Raw genomic sequence first — 14,811 nt, forward strand, 5'->3', positions numbered from 1 at the left:
CCTCTGGAAGAGCAGTCAGTGCTCTTAACCATTTCTTTAGCCCCAAGAAGTTAATTTTTTTTTAAATTTATTCATTTATTATATATAAGTACACTGTAGCTGTCTTCAGATACACCAGAAGAGGGCATCGGATCTCTTTACAGATGGTTGTGAGCCACCATGTGGTTGCTGGGAATTGAACTCATGACCTCTGGAAGAGCAGTCGGGTGCTCTTAACCGCTGAGCCATCTCTCCAGCCCCAAGAAGTTAATTTTTAAAAACCTTTATTTATTTAGGGTAGGTGGGGGGGGGAGTGTGTGTGTGTGTGTGTGTGTGTGTGTGTCTGTCTGTCTGTCTGTCTGTCTCCCCAGAAGCAGTAACAGTTGTTCTGCAGAGGAGGCATTTGAGGTAGTGACCTCAGTGGAATTGGAGAATTCGGAGAAATTTTCCAAAGTGTATTCATATAGGGAGCATATTGTTTTCCTTAGATTTTATGGAGTTTTAGTAGGGAGTTTAGTGTTTTTGTTTTTTTTTCTTTAAACATTTATTGGAGGAGAGATGTGGTCAGAGGACAGCATGCCAAATTCTCTCCTACCATTTTGTGGGTCCTGGAAATCACCAAGCTGGTTCCGAGGACCTTTTACCCACTGAGCTATCTTGTTGGTCCAGGAAGTTAATTATGATATAGGCAATGAGCAGCAGTATCATTTAGCATTCGAATACACATTTTGCTTAGATTTTATTAGATGATTCTTATGTAGATGCATGGTAAGGGCAGGTCAAGGGTGGTAGTATGCAAATATGAGAGTGAAGCTGCCATACAAAAGATTGAGACAGGCAAGTTTGGTTAGGAGAATAAAATGGAGTAGGCAATAAGTAATAATGAAGCTATTATAAAACCTTGAAAGAGCTTGGGGAGGAGCAGGATGAAAACATACAACCTTAAGAGAAATCTTAGTTTTATTAAATTGAAACAGCAAGGCAAGCCACTGAGAAGCTATTCTTTAAAGGTCTTACAGTTCTTTCTGGTAATACTCAACATAATTATTTAATCACTTAAGTTATAGTCACAAAAGCCACTTAGGGGCTGGAGAGATAGCTTAGCACTTAAGAGCATGCACTGCTCTTCAAGAGGTCTTGAGTCAGTCCCAGCACGCACACAGTGCTCACTGCCTGCCACCTGTAGCTCCAGCTCAAGGGTTGCCCTCTGACCTCTTTGGCTTTCATGAGCACTTGCATCCATGTGCACATACCCTATATAGATACAGACATATACACATAGTTAAAAATAAAACCTTTTGGGGGGCTCTTAATGCCTTGGTGTTCGTTACCCAAATCTGAGTATATGGTCCATACTTGGTTCAAGTGTAAGAAGAACCTAAGACAGATTCCAAAACAGCTTCTTATATGTCCACTTGATTTTAGAGAAGTACCATGTGTCTCAGAAGAGAGTTGATAAATCGTACTTCTCTTTAGAACTAGTACTTAGGCTTGATACTCTATAGCAACTTTGATGTTTGTAGCAATCTGCCAGTATCTTCTGTTTGTGCCAGATTCATCAAATCTCTTTTCCTCCCTTTCTCCATTTCTTTTTTTTTTTTTTTCTTTTTTCTTTTTTTCGGAGCTGGGGACCGAACCCAGGGCCTTGCGCTTGCTAGGCAAGCACTCTGCCACTGAGCTAAATCCCCAACCCCCCTTTCTCCATTTCTTTTCTCCCTTTTATTATGCCCAGGATCAAAAACTGAGGCACCAGATGTGTATGTACTCCACCACTGAGCTACAATCTTGGCTCCCAAATTTATTTCTACCTTCTTGGTTAATATCTGTCTTAGATAGTGTTCTATTGTTCTGAAGAGACTCCATGACCACAGCAACTCTTAAAAGGAAAGCATTTAATTGGGGCTTGCTTACAGTTTCAGAGGGTTGGTCCATTGTCATCATGATGGGGACCATAGAATTACGAAGTTAGACATGGTTCTCTTGAAGTAGTTCTACATCCAGATCTGAAGACAGCAGAAAAAGAGATCTACTGGGCCTGGTTTGGACTTCTGAAACCTCAGAGCATATCTCCATTGACATTCTTCCTCTGACAAGACCACACATCCTAATCCTATCAAATAATTTCACTACCTGGTGACCATTCAAATCTATGAGCATGTGGGGGCCATTCTTAATTCAAACCACCACAGTATTGTTGCCAAGTAATGGTGTTGTGTTGTGTTTTTGAGATGGGCCTTATTCTGGAGCACACTTAGGTACTCGTCTAGGCTTGCCAAGAACTCAGGGCAGTTCTCCTACCTTAGCCTCCCAGTGCTAGGTTCACAGGCATGGACCACCTTGCCCAGCTCCTTGTCTACTTTAAGCAGTGCTTTGGGCTTCTGTCCTTTGTATTACTATCTTGTACAGAGACCAGGGTAGTTTCATCTGTTTCCTTGTTGAGTAAATCTCTTCCTAATGAGAAATAGAAGCACTCATAGACCCGCATTGGGAATCATGCTTTTCTCAGGGGATCATCAGTATTTCACTCTGACAGTTGCTAAGTTGCAGCCATTACTACTTCTAGGAGGGTCGGTGTAGAAGCAAGCTCTGAAGTCATCTCATTAAAGCAGTACATTTAGAGATAATTTCATTCCTTGTAGGCTCTGAAATGAAACTTGTTCTGTTTCCAGTTTGCTTTCTGTTTGGGGCTTTTATAGCCCCATTTGAAGAATTTGTTCTGCAGTTCTGTTTGTATGTGTTTAAGTTCCTTTAGGGAAATGAATTAAAGAGGTTATATTCCTGGGAAACACAGTTAATTGCTGGGAATGGCTGGCAATATGGACCATTAGTGAGCTTGGAAGGAACTCAGCTATCTGGTTTGCATTAGGGTAGTGGGACTTGTTCAGGATGGAAATCTATTGTTCTGTGGGTTTTGCCATGACATGAAAAATACTTTTTGTTTCTGGTTTGGTGGAAAACGCGGTCTTTCATTTAATTGAAGGGTTTTTTTTTTTGTTTTTTGTTTTTTGTTTTGTGTGTGTTTCTCTTTATGTCTGTCTATCTGTATGTATATTTGGGTGTGTGTGCTAGGAGTCAACTCTAGAGTTGCTTGCACTAGCAAATGCTCTACCCCTGAGCCACCTGCACTTGGAAGAAGGGGTCACAGATTTACTAATATCTCAAGAGCAATTGAGATGTTATTTGGGTAATTACATTTATCCCTTTAAAATATGTGAATTAGCCAGGTATGATTATATAGGCTTCAAACTTTAACCTTTGTAAAGCAGAAGCTTCTCGAGTTTCTAGACCAGTTTGGCTATTCAGAGTGAGTTTCACACAGGCGGAGCATAGTAGCACATGCCTTTAATGCCAATATTCAGAAGGCAGAGGCAGTCACATCTCTTGAGTTTAAGCCCAGTGTGGTCTACAAAGCAAGTTCCAAGACAGGCCAGGACTATACAGAGAAACCCTATTTCAGAAAAGCAAAATACAAAAAAAAAAAAAAAAAAAAAAAAGGTCAGCCCAGGCTACTTTAAGATGTCATCTCCTAACAGAAAAAAATAAGGCTGACCAGGTGGCTCAGCAGTTAAAGGCATCTGCCACCAAGCCTGAGTTTGATTCTTGAGATCTACATGATAGAGTTAACTCTTGTACATGCTCACATACCTACACACACATACTTATAAAAATATATTAGCTATCATTAAGATAAGTCCTAGTGGGGTTGGGGATTTAGCTCAGTGGTAGAGCGCTTAAGGCCCTGGGTTCGGTCCTCAGCTCGGGGGGGGGGGGGTTGGGGGGGGAGAGATAAGTCCTAGGTCCATTGTATATAGTACACATCTTCATACTTATTTTCCTTTCCTTATTATTAGAGCCATAATTATTTAAATTTTTATTTATATTTATTATTTGTGTGTGTATATGTACGTGTACAGGTGTATCTGTGTATGAGGACAACTTTCAAACCTTCTACCTTTAAATGGGCTCCTGGGATTGAACTCAGGTTGTCAGGCGCTTATGTAGCAAGTACTTTTTTTTTTTAAAGATTTATTCATTTATTATATATAAGTACACTGTAGCTGTCTTCAGACACACCAGAGGAGGGCATCATATCTCTTTACAGATGGTTGTGAGCCACCATGTGGTTGCTGGGAATTGAACTCAGGACCTCTGGAAGAGCAGCCGGGTGCTCTTAACCGCTGAGCCATCTCTCCAGCCCCTGTAGCAAGTATTTTTATTGTGAGCCATTTTGGTGGCCTATGATTATTCTTGAAGGACTGTCCTGGAGGAGTGTTTGTTTGTTTTTGAGATTGGGTCTTACTATATAGCCACAGCTATCCTGAAACTCTCTCTCCATATAGACCATAGTGGCTTCAAACTCACAAAGCCCTGGGCTTTTGAAGTGCTGGGATCAAATGTATGTGCCACCATTCTTAGCTAGTGCATCTTTTTAAACATTTATTTTCATTTATAATTATGTGTATATCTAGCCAGGCATTCTGGTACACTCTTTGATTCCAGCACTCAGACTTCTTGGTGACCAGTTGGTTGCAGTTTGAGTTAAGGGCTTAACATGGATGGGGGTTGGGTGGGAGGAGAACAGAGAGAGAGAATGAATGAGAGAGAACCACTAAGAGTGAAGGTTTCTTGTGTATGAGACTTTTCTAAGGTTTTAGGATTGCTTTTTCCTGTCACAAACACTTGTAAACTTTTTTTTTTAACTTAGGAGTACACTATTGCTCTTTTCAGACACACCAGAAGAGGGCATCAGATCTCATTACAAATGGTTGTGAGGCACCATGTGGTTGCTGGGATTTGAACTCAGGACCTCTGGAAGAGCAGTTAGTGTTCTTAATCACTGAGCATCCCTCCAGCCCAAGACTGCAGTTTTCAAGTCCTTGGCATTATTAATATGATTATGAGAGTAAATTTGGGGACTGTATGATCTATATGTACACTGCTGTCTTCATGTATCTGTAGCAAGAATTACGTTTTCAGTGACAAAGCAGAATGTGTAGAAGAATACCTTTAGCATGAGTGTCTGTTTGCTGAGAACTGAAGTCCACTTCACAGCTTTGATGTGGGAGAGGAGTGGCAGTGTTCTGGGTGTTAGAAGTGCATACAGACCTTAATCATCATTCTGTTTTGTTGTGAGGTCTTAGGAAAGTTTGTTTTTTAAAGCCACAGTTTTCACATAATGAGCATAATCCAAATCCCATAGGAAAATGTGAAAGAAAATGATGCAGTGATGTATGTGTGTTCACTTATTAGCCCATTCTAGCATTTGCTCAAATATTAATCCCTCCTCTTCTATCTTTCTTGTCCCTGTTATCCTCAGTCACATACCTGTTAATTTTCTTCCTGTAGAGTAGACTTCGTTCCATTTATCCTCAGACTGTAGTGGACATGTCACTTGGAAGGTGCTTTATTTGAGAAGTCTTTCTTGTGTATGTACTTAGGAAAGAGTGATTTCTAGGAGCAGTTTGAAAGATTCTTCCTGTGCTTTTTCTCTTCAAATGCTCATTTTTATTGGTGCTGTGGTATGAAATAAGGAGAATTTCTTGTTTTCCTTTTATTTAAAAATAATGTTTAGCTGGATGTAATATTACTTAGGAGAATAGGCGAGAGGATCATAATTTCCAAGCCATCCTGAGGGACTTTTCTTTTATATAATACAGCTACTCGTCTGTTTCTTTTGTGAAAGTTTAATAATTAAACTAATAATTATTTGGAAAAGCTGGACATTGTAATGTACCCCTGTAACCCCAACACTTAGGAGGTTGAAGTGGAAGAATGGAGAATTCAAAGCTAATTTGGATTATATAGGAAATTCTAGGTTAATGCAGAGAGATGCTCCAGCACCCCAAAAACTGGCTTAGCAGTTAAGAGCATTTGCTGCTCTCCTCATAGGACCTGGGTTTGAATCCCAGTACTCATGGCAGCTCCAGCTGTCAATAACTCCACTTCCAGGGAATCTGGTGCTGCCTTCTGACCTCCAGGAGCACCAGACACACATATGATATACAGACATACAAGTAGGCAAAAATACCTATACAAATAAAATAAATAAATTTTTAAACCACTGAAAAATTTTAGCAGGAGAACCTGGTAAAATACAGATGCCTGTGGAGTCCCGCCCCCCACACCCCACCCCCAGGATAAATTTTGCTGCTATGAAATAAGCCCAAGAAACTATGTTTTTACTGTGAATTTCGAATGTAGGCAGTCTAAAGTGACATTTTAAGAAACATTGTTTTAAAGTAGGCTCTGTGGCAAAATATCCTTGCTACCAAGCCTGACTGCATAAAATTAATATTCCAAATCACATAGTGGAAGGAAAGAACTCCTCCCTCAGGTTTTCCTCTGATGTCCACATACACACTATGGCATTTGCATAGTCACATAAGTATACAACTATTAAATTAAAAAGTAAAAGAAAATGAAGCTGGGGTTGTAGCTCAAATGGTAAAGTGCTTGCCTAGCATATAAGAAGTCCTGAGTTCAATTCATAGACTGTGCAAATTGGATGTGGTGGGACATGCCTGTAGTTCCACCACTGAGTAGCTGGAGACAAGGAGGAGCAGAAAGTAAGTCATCCTGTGATTTTTTTATGTCAACTTCAAGGCCGGCTTATCTATGAGAACCTGACTCAAAAAAAATGTTAAAACTGATAAACACTATACCTACTTGGTCCCACATAAGCTCCCATTGCACATGCACACGCAAACTTTTTTTATTTTTTCCGTGCTATTCTGAGGTGCCAAAGGCAATGTTCTAAGCAGGGACTCTACCACTGTGTATCCTGCTTTAGCTCTTTAAACTTACTGTATGTGTATGTGCTATTTGCATGCGGCATGTAGGTGCTGCATGGCCAGCAGAGGCTAGGAGAGGGCATTGGATTTCCTGGAATAGACAGTTATAAGCTGCCAGGTGGATTCTAGAAAGCTACTGAGCCATCTCACCAGTACCTAGCCCTTTAAAAGAATTTTTTTTTCTTTTCTTAAATTTTGCTTCAGGTGCCCAGGCTAAGCTTTGAACTTGAAACCCTTCTTCCTCAGCCTCCCAAATATGTGGGATAACAGGTATGTTCCACCCAGCCTGGCCAGTGTTGTTCACTATTGTAAAAGACCAGTGTTTGTTTGTTTGTTTGTTTAAAAATAGTGTGGATTAATGCTGTTATCCAGTTTGGATGGATTATTATGGAGGCAAAGCAGATGCATAAAATCCAAGCGTAGTTATTTTTTTAGTATTGAGAGTTCAACGGGCAGATTACAGCCAAAATTATTTTAAAAGTTATATACATGTTGAGTCTCAGTTCATGTACTTACTGTGGAACGGTTATCATCTATAGACCAGCAGTAGTCTGCAGACTACTTTAAATAGTGTTGCTGTTCAAAAAATGAAAACTTTTTGTCGACAACTAAAAAGTAGCCTCTTTACCAGTCCCAGGAAGCCTGGTTTGCTCATATGTAAAACAGATAGAGTTTTACTGCTTTGCTTATTTTGTGGAGATGTTGGATCACTGTATAAGCATTGTAAATTGAAGAACTGGGGACTGGAGAGATGGCTCAGTGCTTAAGAGCGCAGGCTGTTCTTCCTTAGAAGACCCAGGTTCAATTTCCAACACCAACATGGCAACTCACAACTGTCTGTAACTCCTATTCTAAGGGATCTTTCACAGAGATACATGCAGTGAAAATAACAATGCACATAAATAAATTGAAAGACTAAAAAAATAAGCATTAATTAGAATTTAGCTAATTTAGAAATTAGCAGATTTTAATTATCTAATTATTTAGCAGGGACTTTGTAGGCAAGTAGAGAGAGGATAGATATATGACAAGGAGTTTGCTATTCACATGTATATTTACCATCACGTTGGAGATGCCAAGTTCACTAAATTTCACTAAACTAAACGTCCCATGCATAGTAGTTCACATCTTTAATTTCAGTACTGGGGCCACAGAGGCTGGCAGGTCTTAGTGAGTTTCAATGGACAGCATGGTCTATGTAGCAAGTTCTAGTTTAACCAAGGCTCCATACTGAGGCCTCATCTCAAAGTTATATAATTCCAAAAACTGCTCTAGTCTCTCTCTGAACATCAATGCTTTTATTTTTTCCGTGTATGGCTCTGGGCTGTTTCTTGGTAATATCTAAAATGAGAACACTTTGGAGATACATATCACACTTCTTGGAAGCAGGAATTCTTTCTGAACTTTTTCTGTTATTTTTTAACTTTTGGGGACAATTTCATTCTGTAGCCCAGACTGGCCTCTAACTCAGTAATCTTCCTGCCTCAGCTACCCAACCAATAAAAGGATTATAGGTGTGAGTCACCGTAACTGGGTTGGATCTGCATCTTTTTCTTTTTTGAAAGAGAGTCTCACTATACATCTCTGCCTGGCCTAGAGCTCAATATGAAGACTGGGGAGGCTTTCAGTTCACAGAGTAATAGTAGTAGTTGTCCTTCCTCAGCCCCCTCCTTTCTTCCTTATAATCCTATAGTACATTATCCTATCTTTCACCAACTTCTGGCCTTAAGATGCCTATCTCGTTCCACAGCCTTTCTCTCTTAAACCAAGATCCTTTTCTTAGGATCTGTTTACAGAAGACAGGTTCTTACTGTTGTTTTAGATTTACTTATTCTAAAGTAAACTAAGTCTGCTGTGCCTGCAGAGGTCAGAAGCGAGCCCTAGAACTGGAGTTAAAGGTGGTTATGAGCTAGGAGTCAAGATCAGCTAAATTAGCTCGTAACTGTTGAGCCATTTCTCCATCCCTCCCCAAAAGACAGGTTTTGAAGCCAGAAATTCCATCAAGGGGGCAGGGGTTGGGGGTAGAGAGTGCCTGTTGTGTACAACTTAGATTCAAAAGTAAGAAAAGGAATTACAGGCAGAGGTGCTGGTACAGGCCTTTAAGGTCAGCCTGATCTACACAGCAAATTTCAGGGCTACATAGTGGGACTCTTTTTAAAAAACAAAGCAGAAACTTTAAAAAGAAAGAAATTACTACATACTTTTTTTTTTTTTTTTTTTTTTTTGAGCTGAGGACCAAACCCAGGGCCTTGCACTTGCTAGACAAGTGCTTTACCACTGAGCTAAATCCCCAACCCCACTACATACCTTTTTGATCTCTCTGGGAGTTCATAGTTTATCCAGGGGAAATGGACAAGTAATTCACTAAGTATTGACTAAGTATTGGCATGTTCAAAATATCTTGACAGAATAGATAAGGAAAAACTGCCCTGGAGAACAATGTAATCTAACCCTTCTAACTGGGGCGAAGTTACTCATCATTGGGGAATAAACCACATCATGTTCCATGCAAACCAAAGCATCTGTCACTCTGTTCTGTCTTCTGTAGTCTTAAATGTGGAATGTGCATAAAAGCCAGTGCCTGTCATTCCTGAGATGTCCTCTATCTGTTCTGTTTGGCGGTTTCTTGTTTGTTTTGCTTTGCTTCTCACTGACCTGGAACAGTTTTTTGTTTTTTTAAGGTTCTAAAGGTTGAACTTAGTTTTTTTTTTTTTCTCCTGTAAGTACTTAACAAATGAACTTTCTCTCTTGCCTATCTTTATTTACTCTTAAGGTGAAAGGACTTACTGTGCTTTAAAAAAAAAAAAAATGGCTACTCTTCCAGAGGTCCTGAGTTCAATTCCCAGCAACCACGTGGTGGCTCACAACCATCTGTAATGGTATACGATACCCTCTTCTGGTTTGTCTGAAGACAGCTACACAGTGTACTTATATATAATAAATAAATAAATAAATCTTTTTTAAAAAGGGGGGGTGGGGTGGGGATTTAGCTCAGTGGTAGAACGCTTGCTAGGCCCTAGGTTCGGTCCCCAGCTCCGAAAAAAAGAAAAGAAAAAAAAATGGCAAGAACAGTTTTTCAAGCATGAAAGGATATGTCAAACTGTAGATAGTTGGTTTAGTGTTATAAAATACATAGGAATAAGAGTAGAATGATTAAAGTAGATTGGGACTAGATCACAAAGGGTCCTCTACACCTAGGACTTACGTGTACATTACAAGTATAGGGTCAGGAGTATGTCACACATGTAGAATCCTCGCATTCCTTACTTTAGACAGTTTCTTCTTCTTAAGCCACTGTGGAACCACAAGCTTCCAGAGATTCTCTTATCTCCACCTGTCTCACTGTAGGAGCGCTGGTGTCACAGGCACTTAGCTTTTACGGGGCTCTGGGGCTTTGAACTCCGCTTCTCACACTTGAAAGGCAAGCACCTTACCATCAAACCATCTCTCTTACTCTACCCAAGCTTCTTTTTTTTTTTTTTTTTGGTTCTTTTTTTCGGATCTGGGGACCAAACCCAGGGCCTTGCACTTCCTAGGCAAGCGCTCTACCACTGAGCTAAATCCCCATCCCCTCTACCCAAGCTTCTTAAGCTGTAGGTTACAAATGTGAGTGCCGTGAAATAAATGAAGGAAGGAATGAATATGACAACAGAAAAGGTCTGAACATGTGAACATCAAAAGTTAAACTCAATAATCTTGATGTGGTTTTGGTACCATTGCTTGTGATGTGCGCCGCACCTTCACTGCAGCCTTAGTTCTGAGCAGCTTGTGTTCTGCTTGTTAAACTGCTTAGTTGTCATGCCAGGGAACACCAGTGAGCACTGGCCACTGCGTGTTTGAACTGTAGTGTTTTTACCATACATACGTTTGTGCTCTATTTACAAATATCACTTTTAATATTTTCTTACCATCATTCCTTATACAAGCTTCAAGTTAGAGTATCTTCATTTTTTTTTTTTTTAATTTTCCTTTCCTTTTCTTTATTTTCTGAGACAGGGTCTCACTATATAATAGCTCTGGCTGTCCTGAAACTCAGGCTGACCTCAGATTCACAGAGATCCACCTGCATCTTCCAGCTGGTATGTCTCTGTGTTACCATTTTTTATTTATTTTTATTAATTGATTTGAGTCATGGACTTCTGTAGGTAACGTTGGCTTTGAACTTTGTAGTCAGAGCTGGTATTGAATTCTTTATCCTCTTACCTTTACTTCTAGAGTTTGAGATTATAGATAGGGGCTACTAAACCCTGCTTAGAACTTTTTTTGTTTTTAAATTGAAATAGCATCTCATATGTAACTCTGACTGACCTGGAACTTGTTGTTTAGAACAGGTTGACCTAAAATAGAGATCCATCTGATTTCTACCTTCTGAGCTTTGGGATTAAAGGTATTGGTTACCATAACTAACCTAGAATTTCTGTTTTTACAAATTGCTGTTTGGTTTGCTAACTTGAATTTAATTAAAGATTGTTCAGTGGAGCCTGCAGAGATAACTCTGTTAAGAGCACATGCTCGTGCAGAGGACTCAGGTTCTGGTGCCAGCACCTACATGACACCTATAACTCTGCTGGCCCCCTCTCTAGATTCCATGAGCACAAGGTATATATTCAGTGCGTGCATGCATGTGTGTGTCTATGTGTATGTATATACATATATATTCAGGTACTTACATGTAGATATAATACAAAGGAATATTCTTTTAAAAGTAAGTGAACTTTACTTGCAATTAGGACAAAATTTCTAGCAGTTTATGAAATAGCCTTATTCAGACCTCTTATCATTTTTTGCTGTATATTTCTATGAAGTGAAACTCATCATCAGCATTGATGATGATAAAAATAGGTCTGGAGAGGTGCCTTTCTGGTTAAGAGTACATACATGCTGCATATATGGAGTTCAGAAGTTGATGCTGATGTCATCTTTTGTAGCTCTTTGCCTTACTGTTATTTAAATTCTCTATGTGTGTGTTAGTTTCTGCATGGATGTCTACTATGTATATGCATTGTCTGAGGAGGCCAGAAGAGGGCATTGGATCTTTTGGGACTAGAGTTACAGATGTGATCTCCATGGTCCTCTGGAAGAGTGTTTTTAACTACTGAGCTCCCCCCCCCCCCAAACACCTTTATTTTAATGGTCATGGGTAGACATGATGTACTCCTGCCATGGTGGGAATGTAAATGAGATTGTAAAACTTTCTGTATTTGGTTTTCTCCTATCTTTACACAGGTTCCAGAGATTGAACTCAGATTAGGCTTTCCCAGCTGAGTCATATTGCCAGCCTTCTACTTTATTGTAAAGATAGAGTTATCTTGCTAAATCTGGAGCTCACCAATTCATCCTGAGTAGCTGGCCAGCAAGTCCCCAGGATTTGTACCTTTCCATTCACAGATTCACAGTAGGGTTATAGACATTTGTGGTCGTACCTGACTTTAATATAGGTAAGAGCAATCCCAGCTCAGGTCTTCATGTTGCACAGTAAATACTTTACCCACAGAGTCTTCTCCAGCCCCAAGGCTATATATTTATTTCTAAGATTACATTAATCAGTCAGTCAATCTGTCCGTCTGTCCGTCCGTCCATCCATCCATCCACCCATCCATCCATCCATCCATCCATCCATCCATCCATCCATCCATCGAACTAGATGAGGCAGTGCATACATGTAAACCAAGTACTTTCCTTGTCTTTCTTTGTGCTTGAAGTTGTTGAAATTCTTGGATCTGTGAGTTTCGTTTATATATTGAACTGCTTAAAAGACTTTGGATGGTTTTTGTTTCTACTTTGAGTCAGGTCTTCATTCTATACGCCCAAATTGGCCTTGAACTCTTCTTCATCCTCCCACCTCAACTTTCTGAATGCTGCAATTGCAGTTTACACCATCAAATCTACTCTGCTGTGCTAGTATTTTCCATCATTCCTGCTACTAACATTTTTCTTTATTTCATGTATGCATATGTGCATGCATTCATGTATGTATGTCCATCTCTAGTGTCAGAGGGGGCCAGAGAAAGGCATTTCCTCGAACCAGAGTTCCAAGCTGTTGCAGGCTAGCATGGAAGGGCAGTTAAAGTATTGTAACTCTAACCCACTATCCCAGCCCTTCATAAACATTCTTAAAACCCATCTTTGTGGGGGGTTCACAGACCAATAGAGTTTGTGAATAATTTATGGGGCTAGAGAGGCAATGACTCATAGGTTAAGATACCCCCTACCCCTGTTTCTTGCAAAGGATATGGATTTGATTCCCATCATCCACATGGGTGCCTCACAAATGCTCTAACTCCATTTCCAGAGGGGTACAATACCTTGTGCTTCCTTTTACACCTGTAGCCACAACCACATATCCCATATAATACACAAAAAGTGATAAAATTTAAACTATTATTTTTTTAAAACTTTTATGTATATGCATGTTTTGCCTGTATATTTACCACCACATACATATGTAACTCCCTTATAACTGGAGTTATAGACTCTGTAAGCTACCATATGGCTGCTAGAAATTGAACCTAGAGCCTCTGGAAGAGCAGCAAGTACTTTTAACTGCTGAACCATCTTTGAAGCTGCATAAATTCTAATTAAAAACTGAGAGGGTACCAGAGCTTCCAGGGACTAAGCCACTACCTAAAGACTATACATGGACTGACCATGGACTCTGACCCCATAGGTAGCAATGAATATCCTAGTAAGAGCACCAGTGGAAGGGGAAGCCCTGGGTCCTGCTAAGACTGAACCCCCAGTGAACTAGACTATGGGGGGAGGGCGGCAATGGGGGGAGGTTTGGGAGGGGAACACTCATAAGGAAGGGGAGGGGGGAGGGGGATGTTTGCCCGGATACCGGGAAAGGGAATAACACTCGAAATGTATATAAGAAATACTCAAGTTAATAAAAAAAATAAATAAATAAAATGTAAAAAAAAAAAAAAAAACTGAGAGGGCTGGAGAGATGGCTCAGCAGTTAAGAGAGTACTACATGCCTTTCAAGAGGTCCTGAGTTCAAATCCCAGCAACCACATAGATGGTGGCTCACAACCATCTATATGATCTGATGCCCTCTTCTGGCATATATGTGTATATGCAGATAGAATACTCATACATAAAATAAATATTAAAATGATAAAAACTGAAGTTTACAGTTTATTTGTTTTAGTGCGGTTACAGAGTTTTGTACATCCTTTACTACAGCTTCAGAACATAGCAAACTGAACAGAAGCCCTCTACTCCGTAGTAGTAGTTCTGCCATAGGCAGCTACTGATCTTTGTTTACAAATTTGCTTTTTTCAAAAACATTTTTTTTTTCCAGAGCTGGGGACTGAACCCAGGGCCTTGCGTTTGCTAGGCAAGCGCTCTACCACTGAGCTAAATCCCCCAACTCCTCAAAAACCTTTTTTATATGTGTACATGTTCCCGTGTGTGTATGCAGGCCAGAGGTTGATGTCTCCTCTATTCTTCTCCACCTTATCTTTGCAATGATGTGTTTCTGCGTCCCCTGCACTGAGATTTATAAGCATATACCGCTACACTTAGCTCTTTACAAGAGTGCTGGAAATCCAAGGTTAGGTCCTTTTTTATACTTTTCACATGTAGTAAACACCCAGAGGATATGTTCTAAAGCCTCCAAAGGATAGTCCTGAACCCTATGTGTTCTGCAGTGTCCTCTATGTCCTGACGGGCATAGTGCCAACAACACTGACCTGTGTTTTGTGCCCTGATGACTTCTGTCCATTGCTGTTCCTGTGCTTTGCAGCCATTATTAAGTCACTTGAACATGTGCACTGTGGTTTAGTGGTTGTCGTAAAGTTTCATTGCTGTGAAGAGACACCATGATGTTGGCGACTGTTATAAAGGACAACATTTAATTGGGGCTGGCTTCCTTTCGGAGATTTAGTCTGTTATTGCCGTTGTAGCACACAGGCAGACGTGGTGCTGGAGGAACTGAGAGTTCTACATCTTGATCATTAGGCAGCCACACTGGATGCTTTAGCTTAAGTGAGACCTCAAAGCCTGCTATCACAATGACACATTTCCTCCAACAAGGCCA

The 14,811-nt window shown here is 40.1% G+C and overlaps 1 protein-coding gene across 8 annotated transcripts in view; it reads left to right on the forward strand.

Moving 5' to 3' along the window:
• Gatad2b (GATA zinc finger domain containing 2B) overlaps positions 1-14,811 on the forward strand; it is an 81,368-nt gene that overhangs the window by 35,445 nt on the left and 31,112 nt on the right. For 2 of the 8 annotated variants that reach the window (XM_087623269.1, XM_087623270.1), the window contains exon 2: positions 6,975-7,040. The exons of 4 other annotated variants lie outside the window; for them this stretch is intronic. In XM_087623269.1, the coding sequence (XP_087479395.1) occupies positions 7,027-7,040 (14 nt within the window). In that variant the 5' untranslated portion in view covers positions 6,975-7,026. Of the gene's footprint in view, positions 1-6,974; positions 7,041-10,766; positions 10,850-14,811 lie in introns of those variants that run through there. 2 more of the 8 variants (XM_087623278.1, XM_087623274.1) reach the window with 2 other exon arrangements.

The sequence above is a fragment of the Rattus norvegicus genome, chromosome 2 (assembly GCF_021556685.1).
Source record: "Rattus norvegicus strain SHRSP/BbbUtx chromosome 2, alternate assembly SHRSP_T2T, whole genome shotgun sequence".
Lineage (NCBI taxonomy): Eukaryota > Metazoa > Chordata > Mammalia > Rodentia > Muridae > Rattus > Rattus norvegicus.